At 44.8% G+C, this 15,680-nt stretch overlaps 2 protein-coding genes across 2 annotated transcripts; both read right to left on the bottom strand.

The window, feature by feature from the left end:
- Window positions 1-34: 34 nt before the first annotated feature.
- ppid (peptidylprolyl isomerase D) lies at window positions 35-8,000 on the bottom strand. The gene is made up of 10 exons (XM_072662919.1): window positions 7,815-8,000; window positions 7,420-7,560; window positions 6,072-6,178; window positions 5,614-5,802; window positions 4,270-4,392; window positions 2,893-2,999; window positions 2,480-2,624; window positions 1,491-1,577; window positions 972-1,014; window positions 35-537 (listed from the first exon to the last, which is right to left on the bottom strand). The coding sequence occupies exons 1-10, from the start codon at window positions 7,897-7,899 to the stop codon at window positions 449-451; spliced, it is 1,116 nt and encodes a 371-aa protein (XP_072519020.1). The 5' UTR covers window positions 7,900-8,000; the 3' UTR covers window positions 35-448.
- A 4,555-nt stretch (window positions 8,001-12,555) lies between these two features.
- On the bottom strand, window positions 12,556-15,680 carry LOC140540758 (protein SPMIP2). The gene is made up of 5 exons (XM_072663185.1): window positions 15,476-15,680; window positions 14,804-15,033; window positions 13,305-13,363; window positions 13,008-13,125; window positions 12,556-12,642 (listed from the first exon to the last, which is right to left on the bottom strand). The coding sequence occupies exons 1-5, from the start codon at window positions 15,591-15,593 to the stop codon at window positions 12,556-12,558; spliced, it is 612 nt and encodes a 203-aa protein (XP_072519286.1). The 5' UTR covers window positions 15,594-15,680.

Below are 15,680 nucleotides of genomic sequence, written 5' to 3'. Positions count from 1 at the left end.
GGTAATTTGCCTTTCTACAGAGACCCTCGACAGGTTTTAGTGCGAGAAGGGGACTTTATTACAGTGAGCTGATGGGAACGTTCCAGAAACACGTTTGTGTTAATACTCTCAAATCGATCCAAAGAATGAACAGCACGGTTAAGACAAATAAATACAGAGTCTTAAAGGTCAGCCTGCTTTCTCAGGAAAACAGTGAGTAGTCTAGGTTCTACCAAGGCTCAGGCCTTTCCTTTTAAAATGCACTGAAACGATCATACACACAACATATTCAAGTATTGTTCTCTACAGCGGATCCTACCCCGTTTCCTTCTGTAAACTGCATAATGGTTCTCAAGTGAACGAATCCCTGCCTTTGATACTTCTCACAGAACTGAACAGTGGACTACAGGCAAACGCAGGTGAGATCAGGAGCGTAGATCCGTGTGTCGCGAGGCCACTACAGGTTTCTTTACGCAAACATTTTGGCATAGATCTTCTTTTCTCGCTCCTTCTCCTCCTTCACTTTCTGCTTGACCTTCAGCATCTCGTTTGCAATAGCTGGAAGAGGGAGGAGGGGGACAAAGGTTAGATGCAAAATTTCAGGCCTCCTTCACCAGCGGTTCTTCTTCCTGAACCCCACTCCCCAGTGTCATCTTAGCTGGGATTCATTCAGTTTATGAGGAGTGTGGGCTCCATCCTTATAAGAGCAGATGGACCCTTGTCACACTCCCACACCGCATGGAGGAAATGGCGAAAAAGCAGGTAAATTACATCCGACCGGGCATTTCAAAACACGACAGTAAGGCGTGTGTTGTGAAATGATGCTGCTTTTTTTTATTATTATTTTAGTTTTTATTATTATTTTTATTATAAACAGACTGTCTAGTACACTGATCAGAGTGTTTTGCACACCATATGTTCATGGCTGCAGGCAAACCTGAACGCCTCCAACAATATTACATATTGATTAGACTGATCAGACCAATTCTCACCTTTGTCATCTGGTGCAATCTCCTGAGCTTTCTTCAGATCAATCTGAAATTTAAGAAGACAAACAATAACCGGTCAAAAGGCAGCTTCGGCAGAACTGTGACTGTGTGCACGTTTTTAAAAAAGGGGCCTACTAGTGGAATGATTCTCATACAGTTAATTAGTCCATAAAAAAAAAAAAGTGTGGGTCTGATTAAGCTCCAGTTCCAGAGGGTTCCTGGGCTTAATAGATCATCTCTGTGGCTGTATGAGCGAGTGCTTGGCCTCGCTCTGCAAGGCCATCCAAGGAGACCGTACAACTTAAGGGACTGACCAAGCTGGTAGTTAGTTATGCGTTTCAATGAGTCGTCCAATTTAAAGAGACCGTATCTGATTCTGTCCGTCTGATCAAGGCTGTGAACATTTAGTCCACTCAGTGGTGGACGGTTTAATGAGCAGCATGGATTTACAGGGAGATGTTTATTAGCACAGCCGTTATATAATGAGCTTGGCGTGTGGGAGTGCGTTACTTTTTCTCGTACCATGGCCTTACTGAACTCCTTCAGGCCCTGCCAGGCCTGGGCTCTCCTGAACAGAGCCTTAGCATGGGTCTGGTTGAGCTCCAAAGCCTGGGAGGAACACAAGAGACGTGCATGTGAGAAACAGCACCAATCAACAGGTAAAACATCTCAATACCTTCTAATTACACTTGAATTATATCTGTACGCTCTGAGATCGGGTTCGTCTCTTCACTTCACATGGAAAGACAGGTCTTCCTTTCTCAGAAAAAAAAAATATTTAAGACAACTGTGAACTCGGCCCCAGCTTCATTATGTCGGAGGCTATTCACTATTTAAACTTAAACGGTGATGATCTAATGTCTGACAATATTGCTACAAAATAGGACTGATTGATTTTACTGGGCTACAGGTGAGAAGATCAAACTTGTAGTAGCACGTCCACAAGCTACACTACAAACCATCTGGCCACATGCTGCTACCTGACCCTTTGCCACGATGTAAAGGCTTATTTATTGCTTAACGTTAAATATGAATACTGATATGGACGAAAACTTCAGTCCGTACTCTGCATTTCTGTCCTCCGTATTTGGGCATATTCTCTGAAAGATTATGAATGCATACATAACAGAGCAGTACCGCTGGACATCATGAGGGCAGCGTAGCCGATAGTTCAAGCGAAACAAGACCAAGAAGAAACTCTGGCCGAAAAAAAAGAAACTAGCCGGCTCACGTTCAGCTAACAGACCTCAGCGTTTACACCACTGTCACTTTCGTTGTTTCTGTGGCAAGTTATTAACGTTATGGCGACCTCCTCCACAATCATGTTTGTTGATGTCAGAAACTTTGACTCTGAACTGACCTCTAGTGGACGTACTGCTTATCCTCCCTGCCATTGTAAAAGAGGCATAGAAGTATGTGGGCGGTGGCGGTTATGTTGTTTAAAACCGACGTAAAGGGAGCAAAAGCAGGCCTTAAGTGGATGCGATAACAGGCTAAGCGGACCTACATACCTCATCACAGCTCTCTATGGCCTCTTGCCACTGCTGCGTTTTGAGCTTGCAGGCCGCCGTGTTGAGAATACAGCTCAGAGCAGTGGGTTCCAGCTTCTTTTGGGCGCTCTCGTCATCCAGGGTGTCGCCACAGACCTCTAAATACCTGCGGGGAAACAGAAAAAACGATAGCCCAGGGCTGTACTAGTAAGGCCCTAGTAATTGTGAGGTACTCCTGAGGACAATCGTAATTTTAGATGAAGTTAACTATGCGTACATCTTCCATACGATTTCAAACTGGAACTACCTGAGCAACAGTTTCATTAAAAGGAGCATGGTGTGGGTTGGATGTAATGCAATTTTAAAAGGATAAGTGCGAGAGTGATGTGATGATTTGAATGCACAGCAGGATGGTTTCAGAGCGAGGCATTCACCTGAGAGCTTTGGAGTACTTCTTAATGGCAGCCTGCCAATTCTGCGCCTTGAAAAAGTTATTTCCGATGTTTTTGACGTCTTCGGCCACAGACAGGATTTTATCGACCTGAAAGGTGGAAAATTGTTCAATTATCATATTACGTCTGTATGCGGCGGCAGGTTTCAGTGCAAAATGTAGAGAATGAGGATTGATTTTTTTTTTTATCTGCCTTTCTGAATGTTTTAGGGAGAATGTCTGCTAGCTCAGACACCCTCCCTGATCCTGTGTCTCACACAAGTTTCTCACAGTATGAAAGGAAATAAATTGCTGCTTCACGCTGACTCACGCTTTAAACCACAGGAAGTACTAAACCTGTGCAGTGAGAGGCTTGACCCCTGGTGAAGTAGCTCTCTGAGCAGCTCAGCTTGGCACCACGAAGACATGCTGTGAGGCTTCTGAGTGGCGCAGCCACCTGAGCACTGTCCCATCATCGTGATATGATACTGGACGATATTAGACAGACAGGTGGATACTTCACTGATCCTGGAGGAAATTTTGACTGATCCCAGTGATGCCACAGCCATCTGTGTCCAAGATCCCCACAAGACCCGAGAGCATAACTGGCATCATTTTCTCTGGGTGGGTAAAATAGCCCTCCCCAGAAACACTCAGCATGATGCCCAAGCCAGGGTTAGTTACACTACAGGATTTCTACCCCAAGTTTAGCCTGGATTCTCAGTCTGGCTGAGTCTGGGCTGGCTGGCTCTGCAGATTTGTCAGAGTCCACAGTTGGAGAGAGATTTGAGCAGCGTGTGAGGGGTGCAGACTCAGATGTTTGGCCTCCTGAGAGTCACTAGAGTCACTCTACTGGTCAGTAGCTCATATCTGAACAGGTCCAGTCAACAGCCAATGAAAACTAAGCATGACACGTGTCATTTCAGGTGGTTATTAGGCAGTTTCTTATTTTAATTTGATGTTTTACCTTAGATGACGCAGCAGCTACACTCTAGTGCTAGTAAAAGTCCGATAGTGCATCACCATGTAAAGTGGAATGGAAATTTGTATAAGAATCCAACATCTCCCTTGAACATAGCTCCTCACCCCCGCCTCCCTCTGCAGTCTGTACAGACCATGCTGACTCACAGACCTGGTCTTCCCACCCACGACCTCACCTTAATGCGTTTCCACTTTTCCTTTTTCGCTTTGGGTCAGCGGCACAATTGCGCAAATCTGTGTCTTCTAGGTAACGTGAGGTACCCGTGCGGTGGATGATCCCTAGTCGTTTAGTGTGCGATGGATATTTTTGAGACAATCTGCTATGACTTCAAAAGCCCAGTAGAGTACCTAAGGTTTAAGCTGACCTAACAGAATTTAGAGAAAGTCGAGAAACACTCACATCTGTAAAATCAAAGTCCGAATCCTCTGGGAAATCCGGATGTGCGTCCCCGGAGCCGTCATTCGGACCCACGCCCCAGTCATCGCCTGCCTTATGCTCTCCACACTCAGCAATGACACATGGCTGCAAGATGGAGAGAGAAAACGGAGAGAGTTCCCATCAAACTGCAGCGCACAGACTTTGCAGTCTTTAGCCCATTAAGCTGCGCCCTGGTCCTTAAAACTGTCCAGTTTTAGTCTGAGATTAAAACTTAGAGGAACAAAGGCCAAATCAATCTCCCATTATAACATCTAGTAAATGGTGAACATGTAGTTCCTGCGGTTACAGAATTCAATGCCTATTAAAGAGTTTAGCTTTGGAAGTTTGGGCCTTTGCACTAAATGTCATTGGCATCTAAACTTTGCTTCTCTGGTTCTGGATTGGAGCTAATGCTGTGTGGTTGGTGTGGTGCACTGAGCCACTGAGCTACCACACTATATGGGAGACTGGGGTTCGATTCCCGGTCTGGATGACTGTGCTGCTCTACACCAATAAGAGTCCTTGGGCAAGACTCCTAACACTACATTGGCCGACCTCTGTAATAGGAGTAACCTTGTAACTCGCTCTGGATAAGAGCGTCAGCTAAATGCCGATAATGATAATCTAATGCTAATTCAGCTAAACAGTAATGGAAGCTTACTGAAATCTGGTAGTATTGGATACAGTAGGCTTAATAATATTCAATCATATTTAAAACCTTGTATCTTGATTTTCCCAGTTTCTTACTTTTTGACAATGTGAATCAATAGAACCAATAGAAATAACTTACATGGCCTACTGCATACATTTACACTGACTTCCACTGAAAGCTGCTATTTTGGAGGTACTTCATACTTATACTACATACAGTGACAACATACTTGCTACTTAAATACTTATAAAATACTCTAAAATACTTTTTAGAGACATACTCTCTGTAGCAGTTAAAACATGAAGTGACCTGTTCAACAATAATCACAATTATATGCTGATAATTGACACTTTTGCTGTTCCAAATCTCGCTGGTGCGCCCCCAAGTGGTTAAATTCTATTCTGCTATTCATTAATTGATATAGTGAGGAGTTTCCCTCTCTGGAGGATGGCAACCTTCCGAATGTTGATGCTTCCACCAAGGGCCACAGCAGAGCACAGTCCATAAAAATGACTAAAATCACTGAGAAACACTGGTAATAATTACATAACCCCCCCTCAGTAGGACCAACCCCGCCCAAACAGGACTACAGTGTGAGAAATGTGTCGCACTACATTAAAAAGGTGAGCTTATCGTGTGTGATAAAAGGACGACAAGCTTGAGTCTCAACCCACCTTCACAGGATTATCCTCCTTCGTGTCGATCCCCTCCAGGATCTTCACCACACCCATTCCTTTCAGCACCTGCCCGAAGACCACGTGCTTGCCGTCCAGGTGCGGAGTGGGCACGGTGGTGATGAAGAACTGCGAGCCGTTTGTGTTGGGCCCAGCGTTGGCCATGCTGAGGAGGCCCTCTTTGTCATGCTAACAAGGAGACCAGAAGGAGAGCAGAGTTTATTACAATTCCTCCACTTCATTTACTGCCAGTAAAAGGCTGAGAAACGCAGACGCAAGGTTCGCCACCTTGTTCCTCAAAGCAGGCGCGACTAATGTAGCTCCATCCTCAAGGGACGGCGCCGGGTAGCGCGTTTGCGACAGTTCAGCACGGAGCAATTATCGAGCAGTGATGTAAACAGGCCTGCAACCTTCGGAGTAATTTGAGACATTAGCAGAACTCGCGTAGGCTCGCGTACCTTATAGTGGAAGTTCTCATCCTCAAACTTGTCCCCGTAGATGCTCTCTCCTCCGGTGCCGTTCTGATTAGAGAAATCTCCTCCTTGCACCATGAACTTCTTGATGACTGGAATAAAGAGCGGAAAACGTTGAAATACAAACCCGCAGCTTCAGTCAGAGCTTTTTTAAAAGAAGCCGGGGGATCTCGAGACAGAACCAGAATACGAAGAACTTTAATTGGCCAAGTGTGGCAAGGGCTTACGTACACGGACAATGCCTGGATACAACTAATAAACACATACATGCAAAATACACACATCCTCACACACCTATACTATAATACTGACCCAGATGGAAATATAGCTAAAACTATATATCATGCTACCCAAGAAAGACAAATCAACCCCTGCAGAAGACCTTCAAGAAGATTTAGCAGACTGGCGCTGGTGGTGGTGGTGCACTGTTCTACTGTGCAGCAACACCTGCACCATTACTGCATCTTAATGGAAGGCATCATAGGCAATCATAGGTTTTATGGATAAATACAAATATGAACATAATATATAATAATATATCTGAAAATTTCAGCATCAGACACTGTATATATATATATATATATATATATATACACACATTAGCATCATAAATGGCTTATTTATATATTTATATATATAGAAGTGATATGGGCTAAAAATATATATGTCGATAAAAAAATAATAATAACATAAATCATGGTTATGGGTGAAAAGGTATTACTATATATGGAATTTAGGAGGAGAAGACCAAGAGGACTTCAAATCTAGAAGCTGGTCCATTTCTCCCCCAACCCACATGGAGCTCCTGTCTGCCAGCCCAGGACTCAGCGCCCAGGACTCAGCGCCCAGGACTCAGCGCCCAGGACTCAGCGCCCAGGACCCAGCGCCCAGGACCCAGCGCCCAGGACCCAGCGCCCAGGACCCAGCGCCCAGGACCCAGCGCCCAGGACCCAGCGCCCAGGACCCAGCGCCCAGGACTCAGCGCCCAGGACCCAGCGCCCAGGACCCAGCGCCCAGGACTCAGCGCCCAGGACTCAGCGCCCAGGACCCAGCGCCCAGGACCCAGGACCCAGGACCCAGGACCCAGGACTCAGGACTCAGCACCCAGGACTCAGCGCCCAGGACTCAGCGCCCAGGACTCAGCACCCAGGACCCAGCGCCCAGGACCCAGCGCCCAGGACTCAGCGCCCAGGACTCAGCACCCAGGACTCAGCACCCAGGACTCAGCACCCAGGACTCAGCACCCAGGACCCAGCGCCCAGGACTCAGCACCCAGGACTCAGCACCCAGGACCCAGCGCCCAGGACTCAGCACCCAGGACTCAGCTACTCACTCCGGTGGAAGGGGCAGCCCTTGAAGTGCAGTGGCTTCCCAGTGCTCCTCCCGGTCCCCTTCTCTCCGGTGCACAGAGCTCGGAAATTCTCCGCCGTTTTGGGAACAACATCAGCGAACAGCTCGAAGACGATCCGGCCCGCTGGAACACAGGAGAGCAGAGCCCCGTTAGCAGCGCGCCGCTAGCCTAGCCTAGCCTAGCCTAGCCTAGCCTAGCTGCTGAGAACACACACACACACACACACACACACACACACACACACACACACACACACACACACACACACAGAGCGACCCTGTGACCATAATGATGACCCCGTGCAGGGCGCCCGCGGTGTGGGAGCGGCTCCGCTGTTAGCGGCTAGTCAGAGCTCTGTCCGCGTGAACACTCCTGACCTCTTTCACCACCGACATCTACATCAAAGTACACCCGGGGGTTGTCGGCACTGCCGGGCTTGCTGGCGGGGGCCGGGTTGGACATGTTTTCCGGAGGTCAGTGTGTGGAAGGAAAGCCGCCGCGCTGCCGAAGAGCCCCTCTCTCCTCAACACCCAGCGCCGCCTGGAAGCTTCTCGCCTTCAAACTTCAGCCTGAAGCCGGGAGTGCAGCGCCCCCTACCGAGGAGGAGCTGACAGCGAGCTTCACAGCGTCCTACCCAGCTAATAAAGAAAATATACATAAACTAACTAATATTTACCATTTATATATAATATATATATATATATATATATATATATATATATATATATATATATATATATATATATATATAATATTCACTTACCTTCCTTAGATTCATTTATTTATTTTTCTTATCTATGAAGCTTGGTGGGACACTAAATATATAAAATAAATAAAATAAAATATTTAATATAATAATAATAATTATATATATATTAATTTACATATATTATATTCATCATATATTATTTATTTTTCTTATCTATGTAGCTTGGTGGGACACTTAATTTATATAAATAAAAATAAAATATGTATTTACTTATATATTTTCAGTGTCCCACCAAGCTACGTAAACAAGAAAAATACATAAACAAACAAATATTTTACATATATATATATATATATATAGTTTATATTATAAATATATTAAATATTATATATTTATTTTCTTATGTAAATAACTTGGTGGGACACTGAAAAAGAATATATATAATATATTCCTTTACATTCATTATATTCAATTATTTATTGATTTTTCTTATGGACGTAGCTTGGTGGGACACTGAATATATAAATAAATAAAATCTTGTTTGTTTGTTTATATATTTTCAGTGTTCCACCAAGATATGTCCGTAAGAAAATAAATAAAAATGAATATTTAATTTATTTATTCATATATAATAAACAATAAATAAAATAAATAACCAAACAAACAAATAAATATTTTAATTCTTTATTTATTTATTCTAATTTATATATATTCAGTGTCCCACCAGCTACATACAAGTGGACTCTGAAGCAGCTGAAGGCAAAGCAGCATGGCTACGGGTTTGTGCATTAGACCACTGAGCCACTCTGAGCCTAAATGTAAACGGTTTGCTCAGTACTGTATAAATATCTCTTCCTCTTATATAAAGTAAAGTAAGCAGTGTATCCTTATTATCCTTATTAATATTCCTAGGGAATACTTAGTTTAGTGATTAAAATGTGTACATTTTAATAAATAAAGAAATAAATAAAGAAATGTAGGGGGTTTTGTGTGACACGGTTGGTATTCATTTAGTTAAATTTGATTATGAATATGAATTATGAATTTAAATAAAGGTCCAGTGAGAGTCCAGGTGTTGATGAGATGAGGGGAACTCATTGAGTTTTCTGCAGGTTCTTCAAGTGGAGATTTAATTGGATTTGGATGGATTTTGATTCCCATGTGCAGGTTATCTGATATGCTCCATCAGACGCTTCTGCTTGATGTCCGCAGACTTTAATTACCTTTTTATGTGATATTCCTGTGTGTGTATATATTCCTATAATTTCCACACTGCTTCATATTTAAAAGTGATCAAATCTTGAAGTGAACTAATTCATTTAAATGTAGATTAGAAAAACAAGCCATCTAGTGACACTTTCTATCATAAATAAGGCCAAAGCTTCACATTTAGATTAATTTATTTAAGCTATATATGAGAGATGGCCCTCCCTCTCCCCCCATCACTCACATCAGTGTGATGCTTGACAGTGCAGTAGTCTGAAACCTGGCAGTTCAAACCTCTAAGCTAATCTAATCACAGTCCAGTGATGTTGCATTGATGTAGCCATGTGACTCGGAAGAAGCCCACGCTAACCCAGCTTTCACCCTCCTCACATGTGCCTCCACGCAACTGCCACCAATTGCTGGAGAAAAAGCACTGGGTCCCCAGCTCTGCTAATACATGCCTGTGTTGGCCAACAATGCTTAAAAGTGATGGGGGAGAGAGAGCGCCATCTACTCGCCCGGAGAGAGCACTGCTAACTGTGCTCTCTTAGACTCCGGCTGCTGATGGCAAAGCAGCATGACTCGGGATTTGACCTGGCGACCTCTTGGCTTCAGTGGTAGTGCGTTAGAGGTTCACAGTCCAATGATGTTGCATTAGCGGCTGTGTGAAAAAAGATGGAGTGGAGCTTCTTGTGACTAGGAGGAAGCTCATGCTAGCTGCTAGCTTTCACCCTCCCAGCACTGCTGACAGGTGTGATAGTGGGAGGGGATTGGATATGAAAATGAGCAGTGGTGTAAAATCTAGCTAGTCTGGCCAGGTTAGCTAACTAACTACTGTATCACTACTAGTATTGTAACACTAACCCAGCAAATAGGCTTCCTGAAAATGTCCCAAAAGCTGCCTAGCACTGTGGAAATATCCCATAAAACCTAAAACCTAAAGGATTAGAAAAGCCCCGGTGGTCCAGCGGAGTAAGATGCCCTCACTATGATCAGAGGATCGCTGGTTCAAATCCCGGTCATGCTGCTAGCTATCAGCAGCCGAGGCCCACACTGCTCTCTCCAGGGTGGGTGGGTAGATGGCGCTCTCCCCCCACATCGCTTTGCTGCGGTGCTGGCTGTCATTGCCGTCTGCAAGGCGATGTGTTGAAGTCGGGTATTCTGTGCTTACCTCCAAGCGTGTTGGTTCGCTGCCCAGTGATGCAAAATTGGTGGCAATTGGTGGCAAATGTGTTGGTCCGCCCTCACTAGTGTCGGGGGCAGCATGTACATGCAGGTTGGGTAATTAACTAAAAATATTATATTAAAAAAAAAATCAAATAAAAGCTCTCAAAAAGTCCAAAAATAGAAGGTTGAACTTTAATACAGTTATGGGTAACACACTCTGGACAGCGCAGATATTAGGTGGTGGACTGGGGGATATGGGGGCATCTCATCTGGCTCAGTACAGGATATTGAAAATGACCAGAGAGGCCTCGCCAATTGGTCATTATTTACAGTGTGTGACCACCGATATGGGCTGAGGGCCCGTTTAGGCTGGGGGATCATTACTCTGCTGCTGCTATCATCTGTCTGAATCTGTGCTGACACTCTGTAAGAGGATCAGGCCTCAGGTCTCTTCTGCTGCTATCAGTCATGATTCAAACCCCCGATGGTATCTTTACACCCCAGCTAGACAATGACATCACTAATGGATAAATCTAGAAGTAGACTGTCTATTATTTGTGTTACTATGATGGACTGTTCTTGTTTTTCTTTGTTTAACGCAATGGATCCTTGGTTCATTCAGTTATTAATAACAATGCAATAGCCTTTGCATTTCTTTGTGGCGTTCCACAGGGCTCTATTGTAGGGTTTCTGAAATTGATGCTAATTGTGGCAGTAACGTAGTTTTGAGAGTGGAGTGCTGAAGTGTGGCCTACGTACAGGGTTTAATGAGTTAATGTCTTTGATTTGAGCATCTGTGCTTTGTTAAAATATACATTACACAGGCAAAAGTACAGAATGGAAAGGATGGAAACAGCAAGGCCAATCCTTTTGACTTTGCTCTACACTGAAGCTACTTGATTCCAAAGATCCAAAGCTTGGACAAAAGCTATTCTCCTCATAGTTACATCTACATATTGTAAAATGTGACTGACAGGTGTTTTTTTGTTGCCCATGTGCGTCTTGATGGATTGACTGTTTAAACAATGTATTGCTTTGAGTTTTGCCTGTGAAGACAAAAAAGGATAAACCAACATGAAGACCTCAGTGCTATCTATAGGATTAATATATATATACCACAATTCCTCCTGAAGAAACCCCTGGTGTAGTAACAACCACATATCCAACAGGTTACAGGATAGAAGTAGGAAAACAACAGCAGCTGATGACAGAACCACTGTGAGCGCTGTGAGGAAAAGCCCTTAAACTACAGTCACTGGCACCAATAGCAACCTCTTCAGGGCAGGGATGAAGATATCACAAGCCGAGGATAAAGGCTGTACCACAAGCAACCATCAGCAGCAAGAACCAGAAGCAATGGAACAGCCAAAGTGTGGAGAAATAAAGGATCTGCTCATGATCCGAAACATAGAATCTAGTGTTGCAGCAGTAGTTGAGGTCCACAGAAGCCAATTTACAGAGAAATGCATCCAGACTAATCTGGAGAATCTTCACCATGAGGGTGAGAAACCCACCCCCCATGCTCATGCAGGGCTCAATGGGTGGAACGTGGGCTAGGTGTGTTCCAGGTGGGCATGGGCTCTAAGTTCGTATATGTATTGTTACTGGGAACGAGGTGGGCGTCCCAAATCGTTACAGCCCACCTTAATCTCATTTGGGTCTCATCATTACAACCCACCTTAATCTCACACCTTAATCTAGGCCCCAGGGGCAGTTTACACCCCAGATGGGGCCCATTACTGACGTTGGTGGGACCCAGGTGGGAATTCATATGTGGGGCCAACATGGAACCCTCAGACAAAACATTTAGGTTCCTAGTTGGGCTACCGAAACAGACCCCACCTGGGCCCCCCATGTCATCTGGGGTGATATCAGTGGGTTGCTGAACTGATTAGGTGTTAATTTCTTTAATTTACTTTAATTCATTAATTAATGATCTGTTTCTGTATTTGTGTTTATCTAAAAACTAAATGCAACAGACAAGTCAAACTCACGCCTGTGATAACAGAACAGAGCTTATAGTCACAGCCAGTTTATTAGTAACCGTTGACTCTTCCAATCGCTGGGAAAGTGATGCCACTTAGACGAGGTTCCTCAGCCTGTTCCCTCTGAGCTGCATGTCTCTGCCAAGGAGAGAAGACAGATTAGGGATCTATGCTGAAATTAACCCCTTAGACCCTGTAATTTAAGCCATATGTAAGACTTATCAGCATCAGTTTCATAGGCCCCAAAATAGAACCCTGTGGGACTCCACAAAATCTGCTAAACCAGACGGTTTAAATGATTCTGCATTAGGAAATTATTAAAAAAGAACTGGATAATGAATCTAGGGTTCGAGGGGTTAACTAGTGACTTACATATTTTTATATAAGCTGTATGTTCATATATAAACACTTACAGTATGAGATGAGACTACATGGGACGATCTGTGCTGTGCTAAGCAGCATACGTTAATCCATTAGTCCTTAGCCTGAGGTTAATATCTGACCTTGCTCAGTGCGGATTGTTTGTTGTCCAGGCTGTAGTTATCATATATGCTCTGGCTCCATGGGAGCCTCCGGTGGGCCCCGGCCTGCTGCCTGTCCAGAAAGCACAGCGGCGTTTGCCTGAATGTGGAAGAGTTAAATTATTGATCAAGAGAAGCTTAAACCTACAGCCAGGACTGTGAATGTCTAATATGAAACCTGCAGCTGCTGTGTGTTCATGAATCATCTCAGAGCAAGTGTGCTGTTTCTGGATCAGTGAGACGACTCTCCTGGGGAGGTCTGGAGGTTCTGTGGCTTACCATGGATGGTGAGATCTGTGAGGCGTCCGGTTCTCTAAGGCTGAGCGGAACTCGGCAAGCTGAAATAAGAAAGAACGAAAGCAACATTCACAAGGAGCATGAGAGTGGATTCAAGAGAGCAGTAAACCGTCCAAAAGTATGTAGACACCTCCTTATGCAATGTCTTCCTTTCTGACGTCAAGGGTACTTGACTGCTGGAGAACTGCTGTTGTCTATACTGTGAACTTATAGAGCCTGGTGTTTACACCCGGCATTAACGTACGTTGTGTATCTGGATAACATCTGGATCTACTTTGATAGGATTCTGTTTACATTTGTTAAACATTAAAACATGTCTCCAGTGTGATCAGATGAGATCTGATTTCCCTTTCCAGTGATCCGTCTCCAACCTCCTCTGAATGTGGCTTGAGTGATCTGATTGTAATCCAATCACATTGCGTATTGGGGGTGTTTACAGTCATGCAGACAAGTAGGATCAGAACGTGCCAGGTGTGAACAGACTCCTAGACTGTGTGTTTCTTTCTTCTACCACTTCCAAGCTCTGAGGTTTCTCATTAGCCTCATTAATGTTCTACAAACTGTCTAGAGCCACTTTTGTTCTAGCGAGCCATTTCACACCTGGCATTAACAGCAGTATGTGATCGGATCACGTTCGGATCTCACTTGTCCGCAGGTGTAAATTTAACACCCCCAAGATGCATTGTGATCGGATCGGATCTCGTAAACCACATTTGGCGGTGGTCTGAGATGGATCTCATTTACATTTTATTTTATTTTTTATTTCTTTCAGATTTTTGACCCGTTTTCTCCCCAATTTAGATCGGCAATTACCCAACCCGCACGTATCCAACCCGCCCCCCACCCCATTCAAACTACCATCTACCCACCCTAGAGAGCACCATCTACCCACCCTAGAGAGAGCATGGCCAATTGCGCTCTCTCTCTGGGCCCCGGCTGCTGATAGCTAGCAGCGTGTTCGGGATTCGAACCAGCGACCCTCTGACTACAGGATCTCATCTACATTTAATACAAGCATAAACGGAATGTGATCCTGTGTTTTCTGTGATCCGATTCCCTCAGGCAGGTGGAAATACGACGGTCAGAAAAAGGTTAATACGAGAAAAAATTATCTCGCTGTTCCACTGCATTGCAGAACCCCCACCGTTCCTCTAAAGCCCTAGAGCAGAACAAGAAACCGCTGTTTACAGGAAGTGAAACGGAAATGGTGGAAGGTAAGATCCACAGGCCAAGATGCACTCCTAAAAATAAAGGTGCACAAATGGTTCTTTGAGTGATGCCATAGAAGAACCACTTTTGGTTCCATAAAGAACCATGATTGTCATGAAGATGTGTGAGTGTGAAGAACGTTCTCAAGATGGCAAAGGTTCTTTATCAATTGAACATCTCAACAGGTCACATCTCACATCGCAAAAATGGTTCTTTATGGAACCAACATGGTTCTTTTTGTAGTACTGTGTAGAACTGTGTATTTCACAAACCTTGAACTGCCTGTTACTGAGCAAAGGGGTGCCGTTCAGTGCGCTGCCGTATTCCACGGCCCACCCCACTCCGCCAACGTAGCTCTGCTTGGGCAGGGGAGGGGAGGCTCCTGGTGCAGCCCGATAAAGGTAGGTTAGATCACCTGTAGCTTCAGGAGATAAGGGGCCTACGCCAATGCTGTGGGGGAAATCGCTCAGCCTTGCTCGGTAATCTCCAACACCATCTGGCCCTTAAAGGAGGCAGCGTAATAGGAGAGATGATGCTTTTGGGAATGTGCATTGGGCTCTTCACAGCATTGGGCTGACGCTCTTATGCACACACTGTTGGCCAACTATCGCTCATAAGCCTCTACTCTCACGGGAAGGCTTTACAGCTAGATATTGGGACAAAACATTGCTGTGAGGATTTGATTGCATTCAGCCACGAGAGCGTCAGTGAGCTCTGGTACTGATGTTGGATGATTAGTTCTGCCACTCCAACTCATTCAACCCAACCCAAGGTACTGGATGGAGGTCCATCACTCCTGAGAACACAGTTCCACCGAGCCAAAGCCCAATGCTGAAGTGCTTCATACCCTTCTAGCCTGAGATTAGCATTGGCCACGGTGACCCCAGAGCATCCCATTCTATTAGCTGTTCTAATATTGATGGTTATAATGCTAAAACTGTTACCTGTGAAGAGGATTCTTTGTCCAGACGCTCCTGGGGTTGCCCCCCTGTCATGAGCAGAACCCTTCTTCATGGACCACCCCCTCTTCGTTGAGCCCTCCTTTACCTCGTCCTCCCTCATCGCACTTCTTAATGTCCCTCTAGGGCAGACGACTCCCTCAGCTCCAGTTCTAAAGGCTACGTCACATGAAGAGCACGTGTGGAGGAG

Source organism: Salminus brasiliensis, chromosome 19 (assembly GCF_030463535.1).
Source record: "Salminus brasiliensis chromosome 19, fSalBra1.hap2, whole genome shotgun sequence".
Lineage (NCBI taxonomy): Eukaryota > Metazoa > Chordata > Actinopteri > Characiformes > Bryconidae > Salminus > Salminus brasiliensis.
The sequence above is the reverse complement of the archived record's forward strand: the minus strand, read 5'-3'. Positions and strand labels throughout refer to the sequence as shown.

Coding starts and splice junctions, on each gene's coding strand:
- ppid (XM_072662919.1), bottom strand. CDS start 7,899: ATGTCCAACCCGGCCCCCGCCAGCAAGCCCGGCAGTGCCGACAACCCC. Junction 6,179..7,419: donor GGGCTGCCCCTTCCACCGGA/GTGAGTAGCTGA, acceptor TCTTTATTCCAG/TCATCAAGAAGTTCATGGTG. Junction 538..971: donor GATTGCACCAGATGACAAAG/GTGAGAATTGGT, acceptor TCCCTCTTCCAG/CTATTGCAAACGAGATGCTG.
- LOC140540758 (XM_072663185.1), bottom strand. CDS start 15,593: ATGAGGGAGGACGAGGTAAAGGAGGGCTCAACGAAGAGGGGGTGGTCC. Junction 15,034..15,475: donor ACAAAGAATCCTCTTCACAG/GTAACAGTTTTA, acceptor GCCTCCTTTAAG/GGCCAGATGGTGTTGGAGAT. Junction 13,126..13,304: donor CACAGATCTCACCATCCATG/GTAAGCCACAGA, acceptor TTCCACATTCAG/GCAAACGCCGCTGTGCTTTC.